Here is a 27,178-nt window from a genome sequence, read left to right as displayed (position 1 = left end):
TCCATCTGTTTGTCTGGGATCGGGGCGCTGATCCCGGCCTCATCCCGGCCTCTGGACGCGGGAATGGCGGAGAAATTCTGGGAATCGGGGAGAAGTCATGGGAATGGGCGACAAATTCCAGGACTGGGGGAGAAATTGTGGGAATCGGGGAGGAATTCTGAGATTCAGGGAGAAGTCCCAGGAATGAGAGAGAAATGGCAGGAATAAGGGGGAAATTCTGGGAATCGGGGAGAGATTGCAGGAATTGGGGAGAAATTCTGGAATTGGGGAGAAACTGCAGGAATCGGGGAGAAATTGCAGGAATCGGGGAGAAATTCCGGAATCAGGGAGAAATCCCAGGAATTGGGGAGAAATGGTGGGAATCAGGGAGAAATCCCGGAATCGGGGAGAAGTTCCCATAACTGGGGAAAAATTCTGGGATTCAGGGAGAAACTGTGGGAATCAGAGAGAAATCCCAGGAATTCCAGGCCATTCCCATCCATTCCCCAGGAATCGGGGAGAAATTCTGGGAGATTTCTGGGGAGAAATCGCAGGAATCGGGGAAAAATCACGGGAATTGGGGAGAAATCGCGGGAATCGAGGAGAAATTCCAAGAATCAGGGAGAAATTGCAGGAATTGGGGAGAAATCCTGGGAATCGGGGAGAAATCCCGGGAATTGGGACAGAGCAGCTCCGAGCTCAGCCACAGCCACCCCGTGGCCCTTCTGAGCCCTTCCGGCCTTTCCCAACCTTTCCCAGTTTTTCCCAGCCTTTCCCAGTTTTTCCCCACAGCTTCCTGGCCCTGGCCCAGCTCCAGGAATGCCTCGGGATTAGGGATAGAACCCCAGCACTGGGATTTTCCAGCTCCCACCGGGATCCCGCTCCCACGATCCCGCCGGATCCGGATCCAGACTCGCGTTCCGGCGGGAGAACAGCTTGGAAAAGCGCCCACATTCCCACATTCCCAACCCGCGGCGCTCATCCCGCCCGCTCGGCACACGGCACAGCAAAAGATGGCTTGGAATGGCCGGGAATGGCCGGGCATGGCCGGGAATGGATGGGAATGGATGGGAATGGGCTGGGAATGGGCTGGGAATGGGCTGGGAATGGGCTGGAATGGCCAGGAATGGGCTGGGAATGGGCTGGGAATGGGCTGGGAATGGGCTGGGAATGGGCTGGAATGGCCGGGAATGGGTGAAAATGGATTGGAATGGCCGGGAATGGCCTGGAATGGATGGGAATGGATGGGAATGGGCCGGGAATGGCCGGGAATGGGCTGGGAATGGGTGAAAATGGATTGGAATGGCCGGGAATGGCCTGGAATGGATGGGAATGGGCTGGGAATGGGCTGGAATGGATGGGAATGGCCGGGAATGGCCTGGAATGGATGGGAATGGATGGGAACAGCCAGGAACATTTGGGAATGGCCTGGAATGGCTTGGAAAATCCTGGGATGAAGCTGGAGCTGGGAAAAGCCGGGAAAAGTCCCCCTGGAATTTCCGTTCCTTTGTTCCATCCCTGTTTTCCAGGATTCCATCCCGAAGCCTGGAGCAGGGAAGGGGCCGGGACCTCCGGGGGTGTCCCTGTGGGAATTCCCGGCTCACCCCTGGGATGGGATCAGCCTGGGGACCGGGACAGGAGCGGGAATCCCAAATCCCTGCGAGCGCTGGGGACGCGCTCCGGGGGGGAGCAGCAGCTCCCGGGGCTGGTTTGGGATCGGGATCGGGATTGGGATCGGGCTCTTTGCCAGGCCCTGTGGGAACAGAGGAGCTCCGAGGCCACAGGAAGAGGTTGGGGCAGAAACTGGGACAAAGCCTAAGGAAAAACCGGGATAACCCCGGAGGAAAAACCGGGATAACCCCGGAGGAAAAACCGGGATAACCCCGGAGGATCGGGAGGATCCCGACGTTTGTCCTTCGTCACCTCCCACCCCACGGCACCTCCGTCCCCTCCTTTTCAGCCCCAAAACGCTGCCCCAGTGCCACCAGTGCCGCCAGTGCCGCCAGTGCCGCCGGAGCCGGGCACAGCCAGCGCTTCCAGAGGCTCCGGGAAAACCCCACGGCGCCAGGGGGTCCCGGCTCAGCCACATTCCCACGGGATTTTTCCTGCGGCTGTCACAACGAGCCAGCCCTGAGGCACAGCTGCTCCTGCACCGCCCGTGGCCGGCACGGCTCGGAGCTTTTCCCAGCTTTTCCCAGCCTTTCCCAGCTTTTCCCAGCCTTTCCCATTCCCTTTCCTGCCCTGGGCTTTCCACACCTGAGCAGGGACCAGTCTGAGCCTTTCCCAGCCCCATTCCTGCCTTTCCCAGCCTTTCCCAGTTTTTCCCATTCCCATTCTTTCCCTCAACTCTCCACACCTGAGCAGGGACTGCTCTGAGCCTTTTCCAGCATTTCCAAGCCTTTCTCAGCCCCATTCCAGCATTTCCCAGCCTTTCCAAGCCTTTTCCAGCCTTTCCCAGCCTTTCCCATTCCCATTCCCTGCTCTTAACTCTCCACACCTGGGCAGGGAACCGCTCTGAGCCTTCTCCAGCCTTTCCAAATCTTTTCCAGACTTTCCAATCTTTTCCCAGCCCCATTCCAGCCTTTCCCAGCCTTTCCAATCTTTTCCCAGCCCCATTCCAGCCTTTCCCAATCTTTTCCAGACTTTCCAATCCTTTCCCAGCCCCATTCCAGCCTTTCCCAGCCTTTCCCAATCTTTTCCAGACTTTCCGAGCCTTTCCCAGCCCCATTCCAACATTTCCCAGCCTTTCCAAGCCGTTCCCAGCCTTTCCCATTCCCATTCCTGCCCTGGGCTTTCCACACCTGAGCAGGGACCAGTCTGAGCCTTTCCCAGCCCCATTCCTGCCTTTCCCAGCCCCATTCCTGCCTTTCCCAGCCTTTCCCAGCCCCATTCCTGCCTTCCCCATTCCCACTCCTTCCCTCAACTCTCCACGCCTGGGCAGGAAACCGCTCTGAGCCCTTTCCCAGCCTTTCCCAGCCCCATTCCTGCCTTCCCCATTCCCACTCCTTCCCTCAACTCTCCACACCTGGGCAGGAACCGCTCTGAGCCTTTCCCAGTCTCTCCCAGCTTTTCCCATTCCCATTCCTGCCCTGGGCTTTCCACACCTGGGCAGGGACTGCTCTGAGCCTTTCCCAGTTTTTCTCAGCCTTTCCCAGTCTTTCCCATTCCCACTCCTTCCCTCAACTCTCCACACCTGAGCAGGGACCAGTCTGAGCCTTTCCCAGCCTTTCCCAGTTTTTCCCAGCCTTTCCCGCCCCCATTCCCACCCTCATCCCCCCACCCCTGAGCATCACAGGTGTATCCCAGCTGGATCTCCCATCCCAGGGCCCGCAGCGCCATTCCCAGCCCGTATTCCCGGTGATCCCGCCGGGAAGGGCTTACCTGGATCGGGTGTCACGGGCAGGGCTCGCAGCGCTCCCTCCTCATCCACCTGCGGGGGACAGAGCAGGGACACGTCAGGGCAGCTCTCACAGCCCCGGGAATGGGAATGGGAATGGGAATGCTGCAGCCATGGGGGATGGGAGGATTCCCAGGGCGAGGACAGCAGGGACACGGAAGGGCACCCACGGCGTCCCACGGAAGTCAAAATTCCGGGCTCTGAGAATTCCTGCCACAGGAGCCCGTCCTTATCCTGAACATTCCTGCCACGGGAGCCCGTCCGTATCCTGAACATTCCTGCCACGGGAGCTCATCCTTATCCCGAGAATTCCTGACACAGGAGCCCGTCCTCATCCCGAGAATTCCTGACACACAAACTCCTCCTTATCCCAAGAATTCCTGACACACAGATGCATCCTTATCCCGATTATTCCCACCACACAAACTCATCCTTATCCCGAGAATTCCTGCCACAGGAGCCAATCCTTATCCCGAGAATTCCTGACACGCAGATGCATCCTTATCCCAAGAATTCCTGACACAGGAGCCCGTCCTTATCCCGAGAATTCCTGCCACGCAAACTCCTCCTTATCCCGAGAATTCTTGGCACACAAAAGCATCCTTATCCCGAGAATTCCCACCACAGGAGCCCGTCCTTATCCTGAACATTCCTGCCACACAAACGCATCCTTATCCCGGGAATTCCTGACACAGGAGCCCGTCCTCATCCCGAGAATTCCTGACACACAAACGCATCCTTATCCCGAGAATTCCTGACACAGGAGCCCGTCCTTATCCCGGGAATTCCTGACACACAAACTCCTCCTTATCCCGGGAATTCCTGACACAGGAGCCCGTCCTTATCCCGGGAATTCCTGACACACAAACTCCTCCTTATCCCGGGAATTCCTGACACAGGAGCCGATCTTTATCCCGAGAATTCCCACCACAGGAGCCCATCCTTATCCCGAGCTGTCCCAGTGAGAGCCGCGGGAACATCCCCGGGATGGGGGCGAGGGAAGATGGATGGCGGGATCCTGGCTCCCACCCTGGATCACTGGGAATTCTCCAGTCCCTTTCCCGCCCTGGATCAATGGGGTTTTTCCAGCACCAATCCACCCTGGATCAATGGGATCCTCCAGAACCCGTCTCATCCCAGGTCAGTGGGATCCTCCAGCACCAATCCACCCTGGATCACTGGGATCCTCCACCTCTCCCACCCCAGATCAATGGGATCCTCCAGCACCAATCCACCCTGGATCACTGGGATCCTCCACCTCTCCCACCCCAGATCAATGGGATCCTCCAGCACCAATCCACCCTGGATCACTGGGATCCTCCACCTCTCCCACCCCAGATCAATGGGATCCTCCAGCACCAATCCACCCTGGATCACTGGGATCCTCCACCTCTCCCACCCCAGATCAATGGGGTTTTCCAGCACTTTTCCCATGTGGGATCACTGGGATCCTCCACCTCTCCCACCCTGGATCACTGGGATCCTCCACCTCTTCCACCCTGGATCAATGGGGTTTTCCAGCACTTTTCCCACCCTGGATCGCTGGGATCCTCCAGCTCTTTCCCCCCCGTCTCCCTCTCCCATCCCGTGTCCCGGCCGCTTCCCGGGATCATTCCCAGCCCCCCTTTAGGTGCCACCAGCCCTAAATGTCACCCCCACGCGGGGTCACCCCTTCCCTCCCTCCTCGGGGCCAGCGCCCACCTCCAGCTGCCGCCACTGCGAGCGCCCGGCTAAATCCGGGAAATTCGGGAAATCCGGGAATTCGGGAAGAGCATCCAGGGAATGGGAACGGTGCATCCATGGAGCCTCTGCTCACCGGGAAGGGGCCCTGCTGCGCTCCGGTGAGCGGCTGAAATGGCTGCTGGCTTGTCGGGAATTAAAAATGCATGGCTTGGGAATTCTCGGAGCGCCGCAGCTGCTGGGAGCTGGGAAAGGGGGGAAAAGGGGGGGGGAAAAGGGGGGAAAAAGGGGGGAAAAAGGGCCCTGCCCAGGGTGCCCTTTGTGTCCCAAAAACTCCTGGAGCGCCACGTGGGCGACCGGCCCGCGGCCTGGGAATGCTTCCCAAGGTTTCCTGCTTCCTGCACCTGGAAAAGTCGCAGCTCGTGCGGAAAATGCCGCTGGAGAAATTCCCGAGGGGCCAGAGTGGGATTGCTCCGGACACAGGTGCCGCTGTCAGCTGCTGGATGAGCTCAGGGGACGCTTTTGGGAACAGGGAACCCAAACTGCACCTTTGGGGCGTTTTTGGGGTGCCCAGCACCAAAGGCAAATCCCACAAAGTCTCTTGGTTCTTCTGGAGGGCGAATCCCGGCATGAAAATTCCGTTGGCGTGGGAATGGGATTCCCAGGGAGCTTTGGAGTGCCCATCCCTGGAGGTGGCCAAGGAATTCCTGGAGGTGGCACTGAGGGCTCTGGGCTGGGGCCAAGGTGGGGATGGGGCAGAGCTGGGACTGGATGGGCTGGGAGGGCTTTTCCAACTGAAATAATTCTGGGATTCTGGGATTCAGGATTCTGGGATCATGGGATTCTGGGATCATGGGATTCTGGGATTCTGGGTTATGGGATTCTGGAGCTCTGGGGTTCTGGGATATGGGATCATGGGATTCTGGGAGTCTGGAGTTCTGGGGTTTGTGTAGGACCTACAGAAAGCGGCCCTGAGAGTCCCTGCTGGCCTTTCCCGGGAATATCCATGGGAATGCTGTGCCTGCGGGGACATCACATCTTCCCGAGCAAATCCGGGCACAGGGACGAGGGAAACCACCCCCACAGCCGCCTTCCCACCCGGGCACATCCCCAAAATCCCGGATTTTCAGCCCAGCAACTCTCCCAGCCCAAAGCAGGGCCGAGCTCCGGCGCTTTCCATAAAACACAAATCCGCAACGGGAGGGAAGAGCGGCCCAAGGGCGAGGAAAACCCGCGGGAAGGGGGAGGAAAAGGCGGAATCGCGGCCGTGGAAGGAGATAAATGAGAGGGGGATGAGATAAGAGCCGTGACATCCTGAGGAGGTGATGCCGCCGCTCCTTTCCTCCGGCAGCGGAAAATCCCGTGGGATCTCACAGCGAGCAGAGGAAACACTTCCCTGCCTCGCAGGAAGCTCCAAGGAGAGAATTCCCAGCCTGATCCCGAGGTTCCTGGGGATGAGCCATCCCCAGGGGGGCTCCGGAGGTGACCCCAGCACCGGGAGGGTTTTTCCTGCTCTCCGTGTCCCATCCCGACCTCCTCAGCCCTCAGGGGGAATTCCAGCGCTGGGAATGCACATCCAGCGGTTCCAGAGGCGCTGGGAATGCACATCCAGCGGTTCCAGAGGCGCCGGGAAGAGGCTCCGGAGAGAAACGGAATGCGGATAATGGGAGCGTCTATTCCCGAGGCTCGAGAAGGGGCGGGAGAAGATTCCTGGATTTATTACAGGTCCCGATAAATTACACCCGGCACAGAGAATGAATTATGCAGAAAATCCGGGATGAGTTGAGGCTGCAGCCTCCAGGATCCCGAACCTCACATTCCCAAAGATCCTGGAGCCCCAGGAGCCTCGTTCCCATCCCAACCCTCACATTCCCAGAATATCCTGGAGCCCCAGGAGCCTCGTTCCCATCCCAACCCTCACATTCCCAGAATATCCTGGAGCCACAGGAGCCTCGTTCCCATCCCGAACCTCACATTCCCAAAGATCCTGGAGCCCCAGGAGCCTCGTTCCCATCCCAACCCTCACATTCCCAGAATATCCTGGAGCCACAGGAGCCTCGTTCCCATCCCAACCCTCACATTCCCAGAATATCCTGGAGCCACAGGAGCCTCGTTCCCATCCCAACCCTCACATTCCCAAAGATCCTGGAGCCACAGGAGCCTCGTTCCCATCCCGAACCTCACATTCCCAAAGATCCTGGAGCCACAGGAGCCTCGTTCCCATCCCAACCCTCACATTCCAAAGGATCCTGGAGCCACAGGAGCCTCGTTCCCATTCCAACCCTCACATTCCCAGAATATCCTGGAGCCACAGGAGCCTCGTTCCCATCCCAACCCTCACATTCCCAAAGATCCTGGAGCCCCAGGAGCCTCGTTCCCATCCCAACCCTCACATTCCCAAAGATCCTGGAGCCCCAGGAGCCTCGTTCCCATCCCAACCCTCACATTCCCAGAATATCCTGGAGCCACAGGAGCCTCGTTCCCATCCCAACCCTCACATTCCCAGAATATCCTGGAGCCACAGGAGCCTCGTTCCCATCCCGAACCTCACATTCCCAAAGATCCTGGAGCCACAGGAGCCTCGTTCCCATCCCAACCCTCACATTCCCAAAGATCCTGGAGCCCCAGGAGCCTCGTTCCCATCCCAACCCTCACATTCCCAAAGATCCTGGAGCCACAGGAGCCTCGTTCCCATCCCAACCCTCACATTCCCAAAGATCCTGGAGCCACAGGAGCCTCGTTCCCATCCCAACCCTCACATTCCCAAAGATCCTGGAGCCACAGGAGCCTCGTTCCCATCCCAACCCTCACATTCCCAGAATATCCTGGAGCCACAGGAGCCTCGTTCCCATCCCAACCCTCACATTCCCAGAATATCCTGGAGCCACAGGAGCCTCGTTCCCATCCCACTCCCACTTCTGCCCCCTCTGAGGACCCCAAAAAAGGGACAACGCCATTCCAGCAGCTCTGGAAATACAGGAAATTCCCAAAAAAAACCCCCCAGACCCAGTTTTTCCATGTTTGGGAAAACCTGGGAAAACCAAACTCATCCATGGATCCGGCCAAATTGGCACCGCCTGGCGCTGCCCCAGTGCTCCGCGCTGTCCCCAAGGCCACCTCAGGGCTCCGGGATCTCCCATCCCAACGGGATCCTCCACCCCATAAAGGATCAGGAAACACCACAGCCCCCATCCTGGATTCCCGGGCTCACCGGGAGCTGTAGTGTCCCTTTTCCAGCCGGGAAATATTCCAAGGCCGCGGCTGCGGGGCCGGGAAGGGCCCTGGGCAGCGCTGCCGGCGAGTGTTTCCTCCAGGAGGGAACAACGGCGCTTCCGGCCATTCTTCCCACTCCCCTGAGGATTTCCAGAAAAAGCAGAGGAATCCAGGCCTGGAAGTTGAAATCATTCCTGAAAAAAGGCAGGAATGGCAGCCCTTGCCAAGGGAGCCGGCCCAGATCCCAAACTGCACCTTTTGGGGGTTTTGGGGTGCCCAGCACCAAAGGCAAATCCCACAAAGTCTCTTTGAAAATTCCGTTGGCGTTGGAATGGGATTCCCAGGGAGGTTTGGAGTGCCCAACCCTGGAGGTGTCCAAGGAATTCCTGGAGGTGGCACTCAGGGCTCTGGGCTGGGGCCAAGGTGGGCATCGGGCACAGCCTGGGCTCGGTGGCCTTGGAGGGCTTTTCCAACTGAAATAATTCTGGGATTCTGGGATTCTGGAGCTCTGGGATTCTGGGGTTCTGGGATATGGGATTCTGGGTTATGGGATTCTGGATCTCTGGGGTTCTGGGATCTGGGATTCAGAGGTTCTGGAGCTCTGGGGTTCTGGAATCTGGGATTCTGGGTTATGGGATTCTGGGGTTCAGAGTTTCTAGAGCTCTGGGGTTCTGGGACATGGGATCATGGGATTCTGGAGCTCTGGGATTTTGGGTTCCGGAATTCAGGATTGTGGGATTCTGTGGTTCTGCTTTCTGGGATTCTCAGGTTCTTGGGTTCTGGAGTTCTGGGATTCTGGAATTCGGGATTCTCAGATTCTGGGATTCTGAGATTTGGGGATTCTGGAGTTCTGGGATTCAGGATTCTGGGGTTCTGGGATTTGGGGCTCTGGGATTCTGGGGTTCTGGGATTTGGGATTCTGGAGTTCTGGGATTCTGGAATTCGGGATTCTGGAGTTCTGGGATTCTGGAATTCGGGATTCTCAGATTCTGCGATTCTGAGATTTGGGGATTCTGGGGTTCTGGGATTTGGGGCTCTGGGATTCTCAGGTTCTGGAGTTCTGGGATTTGGGATTCTGGATTCTGTGGTTCTGGAATTCACGATTGTGGGATTCTGGGGTTCTGGGATTTGGGGAATGTGGGACTCCAGGATTCCGGGACAGAGCACCCCAAAGCACCAGCCCTCTCCACCCAAGGCTGGGTGGGACCGTGACCCCCCCACCCCAGCTCGGGGTGCAGGAGGCGTTTGTGGGGCGCCCATCGGGGGGATCCCAGCCCTGGCACCGCTCCCCTGCCACCCCCCGGGCTCTGCCCGTCCCCGTTTGTCCCCAAGTCCCGCGCCAGGGCCGCCCCCGGTGCCACCGAGCTGCCCCCGGCGAGGGGCCCTCAATAATTCACGAGACAGGAACGCGCTGCCGCCGCTGCTCTCGGGTTACCCCGGTGCCCGTCCCCGCTGTCCCCAGCGCCAGCTGCCGCCCTGGCCCTGCTGCCACCCGCTGCCACCATGCCTGCCACCTTCTGCCACCCGCTGCCACCAGGCCTGCCACCTGCTGCCACCCACAGCCACGTCCTGCCACCAGCTGTGACCCTCTGCCACCCGCTGCCACTCACTGCCACCAGGCCTGCCACCTGCTGCCACTCACTGCCACCCGCTGCCACTCACTGCCACCAGGCCTGCCACCTGCTGCCACTCACTGCCACCCGCTGCCACTCACTGCCACCAGGCCTGCCACCTGCTGCCACTCACTGCCACCCTCTGCCACCCGCTGCCACTCACTGCCACCAGGCCTGCCACCCGCTGCCACTCACTGCCACCCGCTGCCACTCACTGCCACTCACTGCCACCCGCTGCCACTCACTGCCACCCGCTGCCACCCACAGCCACGTCCTGCCACCAGTTGTGACCCTCTGCCACCTGCTGCCACTCACTGCCACCCGCTGCCACCAGGCCTGCCACCCACTGCCACCAGTTGTTACCCGCTGCCACCAGGCCTGCCACCTGCTGCCACCCTCTGCCACCCACAGCCACGTCCTGCCACCAGGTGCTGTGACCCTCTGCCACCCATTGCCACTGGTTGTCACCCTCTGCCACCAGTTGTTACCCGCTGCCACCAGGCCTGCCACCCTCTGCCACCCTCTGCCACCAGGCCTGCCACCAGCTGCCACCGTCTGCCACCCACTGCCACCCTCTGCCACCCACTGCCACCGTCTGCCACCCACTGCCACCCTCTGCCACCCGCTGCCACCAGGCCTGCCACTCACTGCCACCATTTGTCACCCGCTGCCACCAGCTGCCATCCGCTGCCACCCACTGCCACTCTGCCATCCACAGCCACCTCCTGCCACCCGCTTCCACCCGCTGCCACCCTCTGCCCCCAGGCCTGGCACTCACTGCCACCCTCTGCCACCCGCTGCCACCCGCTGCCACCAGGCCTGGCACTCACTGCCACCCTCTGCCACCCGCTGCCACCCGCTGCCACCAGGCCTGCCACTCACTGCCACCCGCTGCCACCCTCTGCCACCCTCTGCCACCCTCTGCCACCCTCTGCCACCAGCTTCCACCCGCTGCCACCAGCTTCCACCCTCTGCCACCCTCTGTCCCCAGGCGTGGCACCCCTGCCCCAGCTGAGGGACACGAAGCCGAAGCCGCCTCCCCTTCCCACGCTGGCACGGAGCGGAGCCCCCCCGGCACCGGAGCCCGTGCCCGTTGTCACAGTGACAGAGCTCAGCTGCCTCGGGAGTGGGATGATGGCAATTTACTCTTTGTGCTCCTTTTAGCTGCATGGCCTCCCCTGCTCCAGCTCTGCCGTGCCAGGGGGGATGCAGGGAATTCAGGGAATTCGGGGGGTTCGGGGGATTTGGGGGATTCCAATCCAGGGGTCCCCACGGCTCCTCCTGGTCCTGGGGCCACGGGAAGAGCTGGAGCAGCACATCCCGCATGGGCATGGAGCAGGTGGAGGAGGGGATCCTTTCCCTGTGCTCCAGCTCTGAAGAGATCCAGGGAATTCAAGGGAGTCAGGGGATTCGGGGATCAGGGGATTCAGGGAATTCAGGGGATTCAGGGAATTCAGGGGAGTCAGGGGATTCGGGGGAGTCAGGGAATTCAGGGGAGTCAGGGAATTCGGGGATCAGGGGATTCAGGGAATTCAGGGGATTCAGGGAATTCAGGGGAGTCAGGGGATTCGGGGGAGTCAGGGAATTCAGGGGAGTCAGGGGATTCGGGGGAGTCAGGGGATTCAGGGAATTCAGGGAATTCAGGGGAGTCAGGGAATTCAGGGGAGTCAGGGAGTTCGGGGATCAGGGAATTCAGGGGAGTCAGGGGATTCAGGGGAGTCAGGGGATTCAGGGAATTCAGGGAATTCAGGGGAGTCAGGGAATTCAGGGGAGTCAGGGAGTTCGGGGATCAGGGGATTCAGGGAATTCAGGGGATTCAGGGAATTCAGGAGAGTCAGGGGAGTCAGGGAATTCGAGGGAATCCCGCATGGGCATGGAGCAGGTGGAGGAGGGGATCCTTTCCCTGTGCTCCAGCTCTGAAGAGATCCAGGGAATTCAGGGGAGTCAGGGAGTTCAGGGGAGTCAGGGAATTCGGGGATCAGGGGATTCAGGGAATTCAGGGAATTCAGGGGATTCAGGGAATTCAAGGGAGTCAGAGGAGTCAGGGGAGTCAGGGAATTCAAGGGAGTCAGGAGAGTCAGGGAATTTAGGGGAGTCAGGGGAGTCAGGGAACTTAGGGGATTCAGGGAATTCAGGGAATTCCACCCCACAAGCCCCCACTGCATCCCACAGCTCCTTTTTCTTGTGGTCCTGGGGCCACGGGAAGAGCTGGAGCAGCACATCCCACATGGGCACGGAGGCAGGAAGAGGAGGGGACCCTTTTCCTGTGCCCAGGCTTTGAGGGAATTCGGGGGATTCAGGGAATTCAGGGAATTCCAATCCGGGGGTCCCCCACTGCATCCCACAGCTCCTCGTGGTCCTGGAGCCACAGGAAAACTGGAGCAGCACATCCCACATGGGCACGGAGGCAGGAAGAGGAGAAGAGGAGGGGATCCTTTCCTTGTGCTCCAGTTCCGAGAGGATTCAGGGAATCCAGGGAATCCCACCCCACAAGCCGGAGCGCCGACAAGGACCCTCCAGCCGCGGCTTTTCCCTGGAAAACCCAGGAGCAGCCCCAGCGCCTCATTCCCGCTGCACACGAATCCCTGTCCCGGGAGCTCCGTTCCATCCCAAATCCCACCACAGCCGGAGAGGGGAGGGGGAGAAGAGAATTCCCCTCTGGAATACTGGGAGAGGGGAAGGGGAGTTCCAGGCAGCCCCCTGGAAGGAGGGAAAAGGGGAAGGGGAGGCCGTGATGCTTCCCTGGAATACAGGAGAGAGGGGAAAAGGAGCCCGGAACACCGAGAGAGGGGAAAGGGAGCCCAGGATTTCCCCCTGGAACGCTGGGAGAGAGGAAAAGGAGCCCGGGCTGCTTCCTTGGAATCCAGGAGGGAGGAAAAGGAGCCCGGGCTGCTTCCTTGGAATCCAGGAGGGAGGAAAAGGAGCCCGGGCTGCTTCCTTGGAATCCAGGAGGGAGGAAAAGGAGCCCAGGCTGCTTCCCTGGAATCCAGGAGGGAGGAAAAGGAGCCCAGGCTGCTTCCTTGGAATCCAGGCGGGAAGAAAAGCAGCCCGGGCTGCTTCCTTGGAATCCAGGAGGGAAGAAAAGGAGCCCGGGCTGCATCCCTGGAATGCAGGAGAGAGGAAGGGGGAGTCCAAGATGCTCCCCTGGAATACTGAAAGATGGGAAGGGAAGCCCGGGCTGCATCCCTGGGATGCAGGAGAGAGAGAAAGGAGCCCGGGCTGCTTCCCTGGAACACCGAGAGATGGGAATGGGAGGCCAGGCTGCTTCCCTGGAACACCGAGAGATGGGAATGGGAGCCCAGGCTGCTTCCCTGGAACACCGAGAGATGGGAATGGGAGCCCAGGCTGCTCCCCTGGAAACTGTGAGAGGAGAGGAGGAGTCCAAGCTGCTCCTTGGAACACTGCGAGAGGGAAAGGGGAGCCCAGGCTGCTTCCCTGGAATGCTGAGAGATGGGAAAGGGAGCCCAGGTTTTCCCCCTGGAACAGGGAGAGAGGGGAAGAGAAGCACAGGCTGCATCCCTGGAATCCAGGAGAGGAGAAGGGGGAGTCCAAGATGCTCCCCTGGAACACTGAAAGATGGGAAAGGGAGCCCGGGCTGCTTCCGTGGAGCACTGAGAGATGGGAAAAGGAGCCGAGGCTGCCTCCCGGGAATCCAGGAGAGAGGGAAAGGAGCCCGGGCTGCATCCCTGGAATGCAGGAGAGAGGAAAAGGAGCCCGGGCTGCATCCCTGGAATGCAGGAGATGGGAAAAGGAGCCCGGGCTGCATCCCTGGAATACTGAGGGAGGAGAAAGGGAGCCCAGGCTGCCTCCCTGGAATGCAGGAGATGGGAAAAGGAGCTGAGGCTGCATCCCTGGAATACTGGGAGAGCAGAGGCTGCCTCCCTGGAATGCAGGAGAGGAGGGAAAGGGAGCCCGGGCTCCTTCCCTGGAATGCAGGAGATGGGAAAAGGCTGCATCCCTGGAATCCAGGAGGGAGGAAAAGGAGCCCGGGCTGCATCCCTGGAATCCAGGAGGGAGGAAAAGGAGCCCGGGCTGCATCCCTGGAATGCAGGAGGGAGGAAAAGGAGCCCGGGCTGCATCCCTGGAATGCAGGAGATGGGAAAAGGAGCCGAGGCTGCCTCCCTGGAATACTGAGGAAGGAGAAAGGGAGCCCGGGCTGCATCCCTGGAATCCAGGAGGAGGGAAAAGCAGCCCGGGCTCCTTCTCTGGAATGCAGGAGACGGGAAAAGGGAGCCCGGGCTGCATCCCTGGAATCCCGGAGAGGAGGGAAAAGGAGCCGAGGCTGCCTCCCTGGAATGCAGGAGACGGGAGAAGCAGCCCGGGCAGCCCCCCCGGCCGTGGCCGCCCCCAGCCCGCACTCGCCAGCCCGCACTCGCACTCCACACGTGCCTCGCCACCCGCACGTGGAGCCGCGCGGGGGAGGCAGCGCTGGGAATTTTTAGGGGCTGGAAATCTCGGCAGAACCTTCCCGGTGTAGTGCGGGGCCGCTCGGGTCTGGGAGCGCTTTTTGGGGGGGGGGGGTCGGGGGTTTTTTTTTGGGGGGGGGGGGGTTTTGTGCCACTCCAGAGCGCGAGTGACCGGCACAGGGCGGAACGCAGGCGGCTCGGCCGGGAGTCATCCATGCTGGAATTCCCAAATATTAAGAGTATTCGGGAATTATCCATTTGTGGGGGTATTTAGGGCTCACAGGGTGTCCAGCAACAACGAAAAAAAGCCCAAATAACAGCGGTGCCCCATCCTTGGAAGTGCTCGAGGAGCAACCTGGGATGGGGAAAAGTGTCCCTGCCCATGGATCGGGGCGAGCTTTAAGCTCCTTTCCAGCCAAAGCATTCCAGGACAATTTTCCGGGAATAAAAGGCCCCTCCTTGGTGGCTTTTGTGCCCCTCTGGCCTCGCCCCCTTGGCAGGGCCAGCTCGGCCCCATCCAGGAGCTCTCCGAGTTATGTAAGAGCAGCTCCGAAGAGAAATTTGGGGAATTTGCTGCCTCCGCCACCCACGGGTCACTCCTGGGACAGAAGGACAGAAGTTTTTAGGGAAGTTTATCCAGGGGAGATCCAGAGGGGACCTGCACCTGCTCAGCTCTGGGATCTCCTTCCTCAAACCCGGGACGGGAAGAGCAGAGAGGGGCGAATTCACTTTTCCAGCAGCTGAGGATTGAACAAATTCACCGGCTGAGGCCCAGAAAGGAACACAACCCCACAAATCCCACGAATCCCATAAATCCCACGCTCGGGGCTGTCCAGCATCCCCCGAGAGAACTCCCGGCACAACTCGAGCTCTCCCACACGCAGAAACCCGGGGCTCTGAGCACAGCCGCGAGGGGGGATCCCCCCGATCCTACACAAACCCCAAAAGGGGAAGGCACAAAATCAGCGCCAGGCCTCGGCCAGAAATCCCCCCCCCGCCACCCCAAACGCTTCCGCTGCACCCTCCGCCAGCTGCCGGCTCCCATTCCCAGGCAAATCCCCCCCCCCAAAAAAAAAATTCCCGGCTCCGGCTCTCCTCGCTGCAAACCCCGAGCACATCCCGTTCCCTGCCGATCCCAGGCTTCTTTTTTTTTTTTTTTTTCTCCCCCGAAACAGCCGCACTTCGCATCCCACGCGCCCGGGGCTCATCCCAGCCCTCGCTGCCCGTTCCCAGCTCCCCGTTTGCCAGCCTGGAATGCCGAGCCTTGGCCTCCAGCCCGCAGCCGCCCCCCCCCCTCCCCATCTCCCCCCCGCCCATCCCGGGCACCCACCCGCGGAACGCTCCGCGGGCACCCACGGCCCGTGCCCGGCGCGTCCCCCGCGCCTCCCCCGCGCATCCCGAGCCCCGCGGCCGCCCCCGCGCCGCCCCCGCTGCCTTCGGCATCCCACGGCCGCCTCCGCGCTCCCCACGCGGCGCCGCCCCCGGGAGCCCCCGAGCGCGACCCCCCGAGCTCTCCGCGCTCGCCGGTGGCTCCCGTTACCTGCGGGGCTGCGCGGCCCGAGCCACCATCGCCGCGGCGGCCGCCGGCGGCGGAGCGGGGCGGGAGCGGCTCGGGGCGGGGGCGGCGGCGGCGGGGCCGGGCGGGAGCGGCGCGCACGGCGGATCCCCCGCGAGCTCGGCCCCCGCCGCCGGCAGCGGGGCTCGGTTTTAGGGGTTGTCATGGCAACGGCCAGCCCGGTGCGCACGGAAGGGGCGGGCGCACGGAAAACTTCGGCGGCTCCGCGGGGCTCTCCCGGTACCCCCCGAGCCGCCGCTGCTCTGCCCCCGGTGCTGCTTCCCCAACCCCCTCGGTTCTCGGGGTCCCCCAGCACCCCCCAGCCCGGCCCGGGGATTCGCTCCCCAGCCCCGGGATGAGCCATGGGGGGGACCGGGGGGGCAGCGCCGACCCCCAGCGCGTCCCGCAGCGGGCCCTTTGCGGTGCCCCCCGAACCCCCCGAACCCCGCAGAGCTCCGGGGCCAACCCGCCCGGTGACCCCGGGGCGCGGCACCGGCACCGCCCCAGCCCCGCGGGGGGCACCGGGCAGCTCTGCTCCGGTGGTCCCGGTCCCAACCTCGCGCTCGGGGTGCGGCCGGACCCCCCCGGACCCCCCCGGACCCCCCCGGTGCCGGTACCTGGCGCGGTGCCCCCGCTCCGCCGGCGGCCGCTCCGCTCCTGGCGCCCGCGGGGCCGATCCCGCAGGAAACTCCCGGCTCCGGCAGCTCGGCCCCTTTCCTGCCAGGAAGGGACACCCGGCCCCGCCGGGACACCGCCCCCGGCCTGCCCGCCACGGCGGGGACAGCCCGAGGCACCGGGACAGCGAGAGGGGACGGCGACAGGGGGGCACAGGGGGACTGCGGGGGACACGGGGTGTGGCGTGTCCAGCTCTGGGGTCAGTGCCCAGCTCTGGGGTCCGTGGGGTCAGTGCCCGGCTCTGGGGTCAGTGCCCGGCTCTGGGGTCTGTGGGGTCAGTGCCCGGCTCTGGGGTCAGTGCCCAGCTCTGGGGTCTGTGGGGTCAGTGCCCGGCTCTGGGGTCAGTGCCCGGCTCTGGGGTCAGTGCCCAGCTCTGGGGTCTATGGGGTCAGTGCCCCTCTCTGGGGTCAGTGCCCAGCTTTGGGGTCAGTGCCCAGCTGTGGGGTGGCTCCGGACGCGGCTGCCCGGCCCTATCAGGGAGCGCAGGAAACACCTTGGCGGGGCCGGGATTGTCCCTTCCTGAGGGAGCCTCGGGCGGGAACAGACCCGGCACGGGGACACAGCACGGCCCGGACACGGGGACAGAGGGACAAAGGGACAGAGAGACAAAGGGACAGAGGGACACGGGGACAGAGGGACACGGGGACACGGGGACGGGGCACAGGAGGTGCCCTGGCTGTGGCTCTCGCTGTGGCACTGCCCTGGCCAGGCGTGGGTGGGGACACATTGGGGCAGTGCCAGCGCTGCCAGGACAGGGCGCTGGCCCGAGCCAGCGGGCAGGGGACAAGGTGACAGCTCCTGCCGGACAGGGGACACGGTCACAGCGCCTGCCGGGCACAGGGCCAGGTCCCAGCGGCGTCACCCTTGGCACGGAAGGAGGGACTCGGCCACCCCCGAGCTCCTCCCCGTGGGGACACCCCTCCCACAGCGCCCTGGGTGTCCCCGTGTCCCCTTCCCCTGGGTGTCCCCAGACCCCTCCGCCTGCCCTCCCTGGATGTCCCCGTCCCCCCTTTCCCGTCCCCCTGGCTGTCCCCATCCCCCTTTTCCTGCCCTCTCCGATGTCCCCACCCCCTCGTGGGTGTGCCCCTCTGTCCCCTCGTGTGTCCCCACGCCCCCTTTTCCGGCCACCCCATCCGTGTGTCCCCACGCGGTCACCGGCCGGGGCTGGCAGGAGCCGTGCCAGGTGCCACCACCCCGCAGTGCCACCTTCCCTCCTGCCACATCCCCGCCCCACAACTGTCCCCGCTTTGTCACCGGGAGCCTTCCCGGAGCTCAGCGCTCCCGAATTCCTGGGGATTTGTGTCCCCTCCTGCCCTTCCCGTGTCGCCGTTGTCACCCCCGAGGCTCCGGAGCAGCGCCCGGGATTTGTCCTTTGGCCCGGTCCGGATCCGGAGATTGCCATTGGGATTTTTTTGGGATTTTTTAGCTCGTGGAGCAGAAACTTCCCGGATTTCCCTCAGGAGCCTGCAGAGCCAGGAACGCGCTGTTCTCCCGAGGCTGCCCTGCTCTCCAAATTCCAGGAGTTCTCCGAGGAGCCGGGACAATCCCAACAAATCCCAGCTGTGCGGGAAGGAAAGGGGGCGCTGGGATCCCGGGAATGGGGCCGGACCCGCGGGAATGGGACGGGGACTGGGAATTCTTCCTTGGGAAAACAACACCTGGGAGCGCTGGGATCGCGGGAATGGGATGGGCACCGGCTCCCAGCCCTGGGAATTCCTTGGGAAAACAACACCTGGACAGCTCCCGGCGGAGGGGAGGAACCGGGAAGGGCCGGGTGGGGCTCAGTGGGGCGGGGCAGGGCAGAACCTCCTCCTTCCATCCCGGAGCGCAGAGGGAAGAGCCTTTCCCACATTCCCACCCTCTGGAGCTCCATCCACCCCAGATGGGAGCTGGGATGCGGCGGGAGAGGGGACAGCGCTCAGGGAAGAGCTTTGGGCTCTCTGGAAGCGCATCCGGACGCAAAACGGGCACAGCAAAGGAGAAGAACCGGGATAAACCCAAGGAATGGGAATCCCACCCTCCTGCGCCCCTCGGGAATGACCCCGGCTCCGGAGGTTATCCCAGGAATGTCCCCAGGGATGGGAGGCTGGGGAAGTGGGAATCCCAAATGGGGGCTCCGCCATGAGGTGCAGATTCCTGGGGGATATTCCAGCCCCAGGGAGCAGGGATGTGGCAGGGATGGGGGAAGGCACTGGGGGAACAGGGACTGAAGATTCCCCGGCATTCCAGACTGGAATTCGGGTCCTCCGGCATTCCAGACTGGGATTTGCTGGGCACTGCCTCCAGGGACGGGATCCTTTGGTGCCCCGAGATCCCACCAGCTCCTTCCTTCCCCGGGTATTCCCAGTGGGATCACCCCAGGGAGCTCCTCCTGGCTGTGGGAGCGATGAGGGAATGGGATAGAAGGGGGATCAGGGCCGGGATCAGAGCCGGGATCAGGGTTGGGAATTGAGATCTCCTTGGACCCAGCATTTTGTGCCTCTGCACCGATTCCCGCCTGGCTGTCCATGGGATAACCTGGATATTTTCCAGCTGCACCCCTCTGAGGCTCCAGCCCCAGCTGCACCCCTGAATCCCGGGATAACCACATCCAGCCGCACTCCTGAATCCCGGGATAACTTCATCCAGCCGGGATAACCCCATTCAGCCACTCTCCTGAATCCCGGGATAACCCCATCCAGCCACACCCCTGAATCCCGGCATAACCCCGTCCAGCCACTCTCCTGAATCCCGGGATAACTGCATCCAGCCGCACTCCTGAATTCCGGGATAACCCCATCCAGCCGGGATAACCCCATCCAGCCACTCTCCTGAATCCCGGGATAACTGCATCCAGCCGCTCTCCTGAATCCCGGGATAACCCCATCCAGCCGGGATAACCCTATCCAGCCGCACCCCGCTGAGGCTCGAACTGGGAGCAGGATTGTCCAAAATCTCCATTAATAAGTTTGAAAAGGATCCAGGGAATTCTGGCGGTTAGGCTGGATTTTAGGAAGAGGTTTTTCACCCAGAGGGTGGTGGGGCACTGACCAGGCTCCCCAGGGAACGGTGACATTCCCGGTGGGGACAGGGACGGGCTGGGATTTTAGGGTGCCCTATCCAGGGCCAGGAGTGGGATTCTGATCCTCCCAGGTACTTCCAGCTCAGGATTCTCCGTAATCCTGGGATTCTGACCCAAAACTGGGAGGAGGGACCCGCCCAGCCGTGGATTTGCTGCCACCTAGAGCGGGCACCGGAGCTGGAAGCTCGGGAATTCAGGGAATGCCAAGCCCTGCACCCGGGCAGGAATAACCTCACGGCACCAGGAATTGTCCGCCCGGGAAGCGGCTCTTCCCAAAAGGATCTGGGAATTCTGGCTGCCACCAAAATCCCGGCACGAGCCAAAGGCAGCCTGGGCTGTGATCCCTCCTGTGCCCAGCACCGGGAATGCTGCGCCTATTCCAGGTTTCCCTGGGCAAGGAAAACATGGGAATGCTGGAGAGAATCCACCAATCTTCCACCAATTTGCGCCCAGTGACAGCCGAAATTAAAAGAAAACCAGCACAAAACGCCACCAGGAACGCAAGGAATCACTTTTGTTGTCGGGATATCTGAGCACGGGCACAGAAATTGTGGGATACTCAAAACCTTTGGGAATATTCGAAATTCCGGTCGTGCTCCAGGCCGAGCTGCCCCTGGAACTGCCCCAGGTGACCTCGGGCTTGAGCCTCCCGCGATCCTGGGACAATTCCTGCCTCCCTCCCGGTGTCTCCCGGGCATCCTCCCCCTTCTCGTGCCACCCCCTGGCACCATCTGAGCCGCAGATGGAGCGGAGCAGACGCTGTCTGTGGGAAACGACGTCGGGAACACGCTCGGGGACAGCTCCAGCTGGCGCCTGCGGGGTGGCAGCGGCGGCACGGGGACATCCCGGAGCCATCTGCCACCTGCAGCCGCGGGATGCCCGCCCAGAACCGCCCCCAGGCCACGACGGGGGGGGAGGGGGCAATCCCGGCTGTGCCCGATCCCAGGGAACGGCAGGGCCTTGCTGCGGGATCAGGGAGCGGCGGTGACGCTGGATCGGCCCCAAAGGGACACAAATCCCCCGTGCTGCAGCCCCTCCATGGCTGCTCTTCCCTGATCCAATCCTTCCCTCCCGCTGGAAAAGCCCCAAACCCAGGGAAGATCGGGCTGGCCCATCCCTGGAAGTGCCCGGGGCCAGCTCGGAGCGCGCTGGGACAGCGGGAGGTGGCCCTGCCATGGCACGGGTGGCACCGGGCGCTCGTTAAGGTCCCTCGCAGCCCGAACCATTCCAAGGTTCCACGGCCCCGGGCTGCCCCTCTGTGACATCAGCCCGGCCCGGGGGCACCGCGGGGCCCCGGGGCTGCAGGTGCCACCTCTGCTCCGGCTCTGCCGCCTGCTGCGCTGGCACCGATGGCTCTGCTGGGGCTGCTCGTCCTGCTGGGCCTGGCCGGGCCCGCGGGGGGCACCTGGGACACCTGCAGGTGAGCGGCCCCAGGGGCTGCCAGGGGGCTCGGGGACACCCGGGGCTTCCCTGGCACAGCCTGGTGACAGACGAGCCCCTCGGGGCTCCCTGGCCCTGCTGTGCCCAGGGATGGCTTTGTGCTTCCAGAGGCACCTGCGGGCTCCGGCCCATGGCGTCTGACCACAGCTCGCTGGTTCCTGACTACGATTCACTGAATGCCAACTACGAACCCTTGGGTTCTTCCGATGACACCGCGCAGGACGTGGGTGGCACCGGGGTCCATCCGGGAGCCTGGCCCGGCATCGTCAGCATCCAGGCCACGCTGGAGAACGGCACGTGGCACATGTGCTCGGGGGCCCTCATCCACCCCCAGTGGGTCCTCACGGTGGCCCACTGCTTCTTCAGGCCTGGGTAAGGAGGAGCAGGGCCGGGGCTGTCCCCAGGTGCCCAGTGAGGGAAGGGAACGGCGCTGCCACATCCCGTGGCACTGCTCCATCAAATCCTTTCTCCCCCTGCTCTCCAGAGACATCTCCAGGTGGGAGGTGGTGATCGGGGCCACGGATCTCACCCAGCCGGGCCCCGAGGTCGAGCTGCGCCACATCCGGAGGCTCCTGGTGCACCAGCACTACGTGGCCACCGCGGCCAGGAACAACATCGCCCTGCTGGAGCTGGCGCAGCCCGTGGAGTGCAGCGACTACATCCAGCTGGCCTGTGTGCCCGACAGCTCCCTGGCAGTGCCCGAGCTGAAAACCTGCTACATCGCGGGCTGGAGAGCCGCCCCGGGCAGCGGTCAGTGCTGAGTTGGGCGCACAGGGACACGGCCGGGCTGGCCCAGGGCAGAGGCCAAAGCCGCAGGAGCTGTGGCCGGGCAGAACCGGGCCTGGGCCGTGCCCCGGAGCCCCGGGCAGGGACACAGAGGAACAGGGGCACGGCCGGGCCCTGGGCGAGGGGCTCGGCCCGGGGAGGTGCCGGGTGCTCAGTGCCCGCTGTGCCCGCAGCTCCCGGCCCGCGCCTGGCGCTGCAGGAGGCCAAGGTCCGGCTGATGGACGCCCAGCTGTGCAACAGCAGCCGCTGGTACGGGGGGGCCCTGCACCCCCAGGACCTGTGCGCGGGGTACCCGCGGGGCGGCATCGACACCTGCCAGGTGCGAGCGTGGGCCCAGGGGCACAGGGACCCCCGAGCCCCAAACACGGCCCCATCCAACCCCCAAACCCAGCACAGGGACCCCCGAGTCCCAAACACGGCCCCATCCAACCCCCAAACCCAGCACAGGGACCCCTGAGCCCCAAACACGGCCCCATCCAACCCCCAAACCCAGCACAGGGACCCCCGAGTCCCAAACACGGCCCCATCCAACCCCCAAACCCAGCACAGGGACCCCTGAGCCCCAAACACGGCCCCATCCGACCCCCAAACCCAGCACAGGGACCCCTGAGCCCCAAACACGGCCCCATCCGACCCCCAAACCCAGCACAGGGACCCCCGAGCCCCAAACACGGCCCCATCCGACCCCCAAACCCAGCACAGGGACCCCTGAGCCCCAAACATGGCCCCATCCGACCCCCAAACCCAGCACAGGGACCCCTGAGCCCCTGACATCGCCCACCCTGTCCTGTATCCCCTCCCTTCCCTTCCTGTGCCCCTTCCCTTCCCCATCCACGGGTTCCTGTTGTGTATCCCATCCTATTCCTGCCCTTCCACGTCCATGGATCCCTGTCCCGGTGTCCCCTTGTCCCCAGGGCCTGGCGCTGTGCCCACACAGCCCACCCAGTGCTCCCAGTAGCCCCGAGGTGTGGCTGTGAGCCTGGAGCAGCCCCTGACCCCTCTCTCCCGGCACAGGGGGACAGCGGGGGTCCCCTGGTCTGCAAGGACAACGTCGGTGACTACTTCTGGCTCGTGGGATTGGCCAGCTGGGGCAGAGGCTGTGCCGGGGCCAAGCGACCTGGGATCTTCACCTCCACCCAGCACTTCCACACCTGGATCCAGGTCCAGATGGGATTGCTCCCACCAGAAGCAGATCTTCCTCCTCCAGAGCCCATCCCAACCCCGGCCCCTCCTCCAGCAGAGCCAGAGCCGGACTACGACTTGAGCGACCTGGAGAATCCGGAGGAATCGGAGGATTTCACGGCCGTTTCATTCCAACTACAGATCCTGGGGAAATTCCTGAACCTGCTGCTGGAGCTCCTGCAGTTCCTGAAGGGAGAGAAAGCCTGAGCAGCGGGACGAGCTGATCCCGTTCTGGCAACCATTCCCTGCTGGGGCCGTGGCTGTGGTGCCAAAGGCAGTCCCGGTGCCCGGCGCTGCCGTGTCCTGCTCCTGCTCCTGCCCTGAGCCCACCCCGGCGGTGAATTCAGTTTGTTCTTGAAATAGAGTTCTTCCTGTCCCCAATTATCCGCGTTTTCAGCCCAGCTCTGTGCGCAGCAAGGCCGGGATAACCCGGGACCACGGGCGGGGTTGGCTCCTGGGCTGGGGCAGAGGAGGGGCAGCCGGGCAGGGCAGGACGGGGCAGGACGGGGCAGTGCCCGGGTTCCCGTGGGCTGTACCCGGGGGCTGCTGCAGCCCCTCCAGCCCCTCCCGATGAGCCGGGAGCGCGACTGGGACGGGCTGGAAGCTCCCTCTGGGGCAGCAGCAGAAGCCACCCCGAGGGGCCGTCCCTGCTCAGGGCCACCAGGAGCTCCGGGGTGCGGCCGAGCGAGCTGGGGGGCTCCGGAAATATCCCCAAACTCACGGGCTGGCAGCGCCCCGGGGGGAAACTGCCCGCCCTGGGGAGGCACTGCCCGTGCCCGCCTGGATTTCGGGATGTCACCTCGAGGGCTGGGGACTTGGGACACGAGCAGCACCGCTGCGCATCCTGAGCATGAGCAGCCCCACCGCAGGAGCGCCTCAACAGCCCGGCCACGCTGCGGGTCCGGGCTGGGACCGCCGCCCCGCCCCACGGGGTGGCCGCTGTGCTCGGACCGCGGGGTTTAAGCCGATTTTTCTGTCTTCGCCGCGTTTATTGTGGCCTTCCCTTTGCAGTGGGTCTCTGGCCGCAGAGCCGCTCGCACGGGGTTGGAGCGGGGTCAGTTCCGGCCGCTGGTCCCGCCCCAAGCCGGCACAGCCGGGCAGGCGGAGAGAGGGAGAAACTTCTCCAGCCCAGGTTCCCCCGGCAGAGCCTCAGGTGTCCCATTGCCGGCAAAAGCAATTTGGGCACGGAGAGGAACGGGAATGGGAGCAGCTGGAGCTGCAGTCCCGGGGTCCCGAGGGAGCCTGAGCTGCTGCTGCTGCCGCCCAGGGGTGTCCCCTCTGTCACCAGGCCCTGCCCCGGAGCTGCCGGGACCCCCATCCCCGTCCCCCGCTGTGCCCTCGGCCCCGGCAGCGCTGGAGCTGCAGCCCCGGCTCTGCTCCCACCCTGGGCCCAGCCGGGATCGCTGGGGCCGGGACGTTCCCGCTGCTCCAGTGGGATTGTTCCAGTCCCTTCCAACCCGAACCATTCCAGGGCTCCCCTGGAAGTGCCCCTCTCCCCACCCGAGGCCGCCGTGCCCCACACACAGAACCGGCCCCTCTGTGACATCAGCCCGGCCCGGGGGCACCGCGGGGCCCCGGGGCTGCAGGTGCCACCTCTGCTCCGGCTCTGCCGCCTGCTGCGCTGGCACCGATGGCTCTGCTGGGGCTGCTCGTCCTGCTGGGCCTGGCCGGGCCCGCGGGGGGCACCTGGGACACCTGCAGGTGAGCGGCCCCAGGGGCTGCCAGGGGGCTCGGGGACACCCGGGGCTTCCCTGGCACAGCCTGGTGACAGACGAGCCCCTCGGGGCTCCCTGGCCCTGCTGTGCCCAGGGATGGCTTTGTGCTTCCAGAGGCACCTGCGGGCTCCGGCCCATGGTTTTGGATGAAAGCTCCGCGATTCCCGAGTACAGGTCCTCGGATTCTGCCAACGGCAGCACCCTTGATGTCCAGCCAGGGGCCTGGCCTGGCATTGCCAGCATCCAGATCACCCTGGAGAACAGCACGTGGCACATGTGCTCGGGGGCCCTCATCGGCCATCGCTGGGTCCTCACAGCTGCCCACTGCTTCATCGGGGCCGGGTAAGGAGGAGCAGGGTCAGGGATGTCCCCACAGCCGGGTCAGGGCTGTCCCCAGAGCAGGGACAGGGGTGTCCCCACAGCAGAGACAGGTGCCTGGTCTGCACCACCACGTGCTGCTCCATTCCTGTTTTCCCTCGCTGCTGTGGGAAGCAGAGGGCTGGGAATTGCTGGGCTGCCACAGCCCCTGGCTCTGCTCCCTGCCACTCTCAGCGTCCCTCCCAGGAGTGTGCTCGAGTGGAAGGTGGTGATCGGAGCCACGGATCTCACCCAGCCGGGCCCCGAGGCCGAGGTGTTCGAGGTCAAGAGGATCCTGGTGCACCAGGACTACGACGACGACTCGCAGAGGAACAACATCGCCCTGCTGGAGCTGGCGCAGCCCGTGGAGTGCAGCGACTACATCCAGCTGGCCTGTGTGCCCGACAGCTCCCTGGCAGTGCCCGAGCTGAAAACCTGCTACATCGCGGGCTGGAGAGCCGCCCCGGGCAGCGGTCAGTGCTGAGTTGGGCGCACAGGGACACGGCCGGGCTGGCCCAGGGCAGAGGCCAAAGCCGCAGGAGCTGTGGCCGGGCAGAACCGGGCCTGGGCCGTGCCCCGGAGCCCCGGGCAGGGACACAGAGGAACAGGGGCACGGCCGGGCCCTGGGCGAGGGGCTCGGCCCGGGGAGGTGCCGGGTGCTCAGTGCCCGCTGTGCCCGCAGCTCCCGGCCCGCGCCTGGCGCTGCAGGAGGCCAAGGTCCGGCTGATGGACGCCCAGCTGTGCAACAGCAGCCGCTGGTACGGGGGGGCCCTGCACCCCCAGGACCTGTGCGCGGGGTACCCGCGGGGCGGCATCGACACCTGCCAGGTGCGAGCGTGGGCCCAGGGGCACAGGGACCCCCGAGCCCCAAACACGGCCCCATCCGACCCCCAAACCCAGCACAGGGACCCCTGAGCCCCAAACACGGCCCCATCCAATCCCCAAACCCAGCACAGGGACCCCTGAGCCCCAAACACGGCCCCATCCAACCCCCAAACCCAGCACAGGGACCCCTGAGCCCCAAACACGGCCCCATCCAACCCCCAAACCCAGCACAGGGACCCCTGAGCCCCAAACACGGCCCCATCCAACCCCCAAACCCAGCACAGGGACCCCCGAGCCCCAAACACGGCCCCATCCAACCCCCAAACCCAGCACAGGGACCCCCGAGCCCCAAACACGGCCCCATCCGACCCCCAAACCCAGCACAGGGACCCCTGAGCCCCAAACACGGCCCCATCCGACCCCCAAACCCAGCACAGGGACCCCTGAGCCCCAAACACGGCCCCATCCGACCCCCAAACCCAGCACAGGGACCCCTGAGCCCCAAACACGGCCCCATCCGATCCCCAAACCCAGCACAGGGACCCCTGAGCCCCAAACACGGCCCCATCCAATCCCCAAACCCAGCACAGGGACCCCTGAGCCGGTGTCCCCTTGTCCCCAGGGCCTGGCGCTGTGCCCACACAGCCCACCCAGTGCTCCCAGTAACCCCAGGCCTGGATATCCTGGAATATCCCTTCTCTCCATCCCTGGGCACTGTGCAGAGATGAGACAGAGCCCAACCTTAACAGGCCCCCATCCCACTGCCATCCGAGGGTCTGGAGGCTCCAGCAGAACCTTTCCATGCTGGGAACGTGGATCTGGCAGGGGCTGGGAGAGAGGAGCCAGCCCAGAGCTGGCAGCAGCCCCTGACCCCTCTCTCCCGGCACAGGGGGACAGCGGGGGTCCCCTGGTCTGCAAGGACAACGTTGGTAGCAACTTCTGGCTCGTGGGATTGGCCAGCTGGGGCAGAGGCTGTGCCAGGGCCAGGAGGCCCGGGATCTTCACCTCCACCCAGCACTTCCACACCTGGATCTGTGCCCAGACCGGCCTGAGCCTGGCAGAAGCACCAAAGCCCAGCCTGACCCCCACGGAGCCACCAGAACCGGAGCCAGACACCGTCATTTCCTTCCCAAATCTCACCCTGATGAATGTCCTTGAGAAGCTGCAGGAGATGTTGGAGGTCCTCAAGAACAGGACGGGTTGAGCAGAGGGGCAGAGCAGCTCCGGTTCTGGCTGTGGTGGGTCACAGCCAGTCCCAGTTGGGGCCGTGGCTGTGGGGTGAAGGCAGCCCCAG

At 63.6% G+C, this 27,178-nt stretch overlaps 3 protein-coding genes across 3 annotated transcripts in view; 2 read left to right on the top strand and 1 right to left on the bottom strand.

Annotated features, from left to right (window-relative positions):
- SHANK3 (SH3 and multiple ankyrin repeat domains 3) overlaps positions 1-16,553 on the bottom strand; it is a 172,801-nt gene extending 156,248 nt beyond the window's left edge. Inside the window, exons 1-2 of the mRNA XM_032107021.1 lie at positions 16,461-16,553; positions 3,361-3,409 (exon numbers count right to left, since the gene is read on the bottom strand). The gene's annotated coding sequence lies outside the window, so the exon portion shown is untranslated. The remainder of the gene's footprint in view (positions 1-3,360; positions 3,410-16,460) is intronic.
- Positions 16,554-20,892: 4,339 nt separating this feature from the next.
- On the top strand, positions 20,893-23,359 carry LOC116443106 (acrosin-like). Its single transcript, XM_032106973.1, has 5 exons — positions 20,893-20,999; positions 21,128-21,391; positions 21,504-21,769; positions 21,979-22,124; positions 22,820-23,359. Exons 1-5 carry the CDS (start codon positions 20,929-20,931, stop codon positions 23,192-23,194), a joined length of 1,122 nt encoding a protein of 373 aa, XP_031962864.1. The 5' UTR covers positions 20,893-20,928; the 3' UTR covers positions 23,195-23,359.
- Positions 23,360-24,581: 1,222 nt separating this feature from the next.
- Positions 24,582-27,088, top strand: LOC116443126 (acrosin-like). Its single transcript, XM_032107019.1, has 5 exons — positions 24,582-24,688; positions 24,817-25,044; positions 25,267-25,532; positions 25,742-25,887; positions 26,774-27,088. Exons 1-5 carry the CDS (start codon positions 24,618-24,620, stop codon positions 27,086-27,088), a joined length of 1,026 nt encoding a protein of 341 aa, XP_031962910.1. The 5' UTR covers positions 24,582-24,617.
- The last annotated feature ends 90 nt before the right edge of the window (positions 27,089-27,178 follow it).

The sequence above is a fragment of the Corvus moneduloides genome, chromosome 4 (genome assembly GCF_009650955.1).
Source record: "Corvus moneduloides isolate bCorMon1 chromosome 4, bCorMon1.pri, whole genome shotgun sequence".
Taxonomy (NCBI): domain Eukaryota; kingdom Metazoa; phylum Chordata; class Aves; order Passeriformes; family Corvidae; genus Corvus; species Corvus moneduloides.
This window is presented reverse-complemented; position numbering and strand designations above follow the sequence as displayed.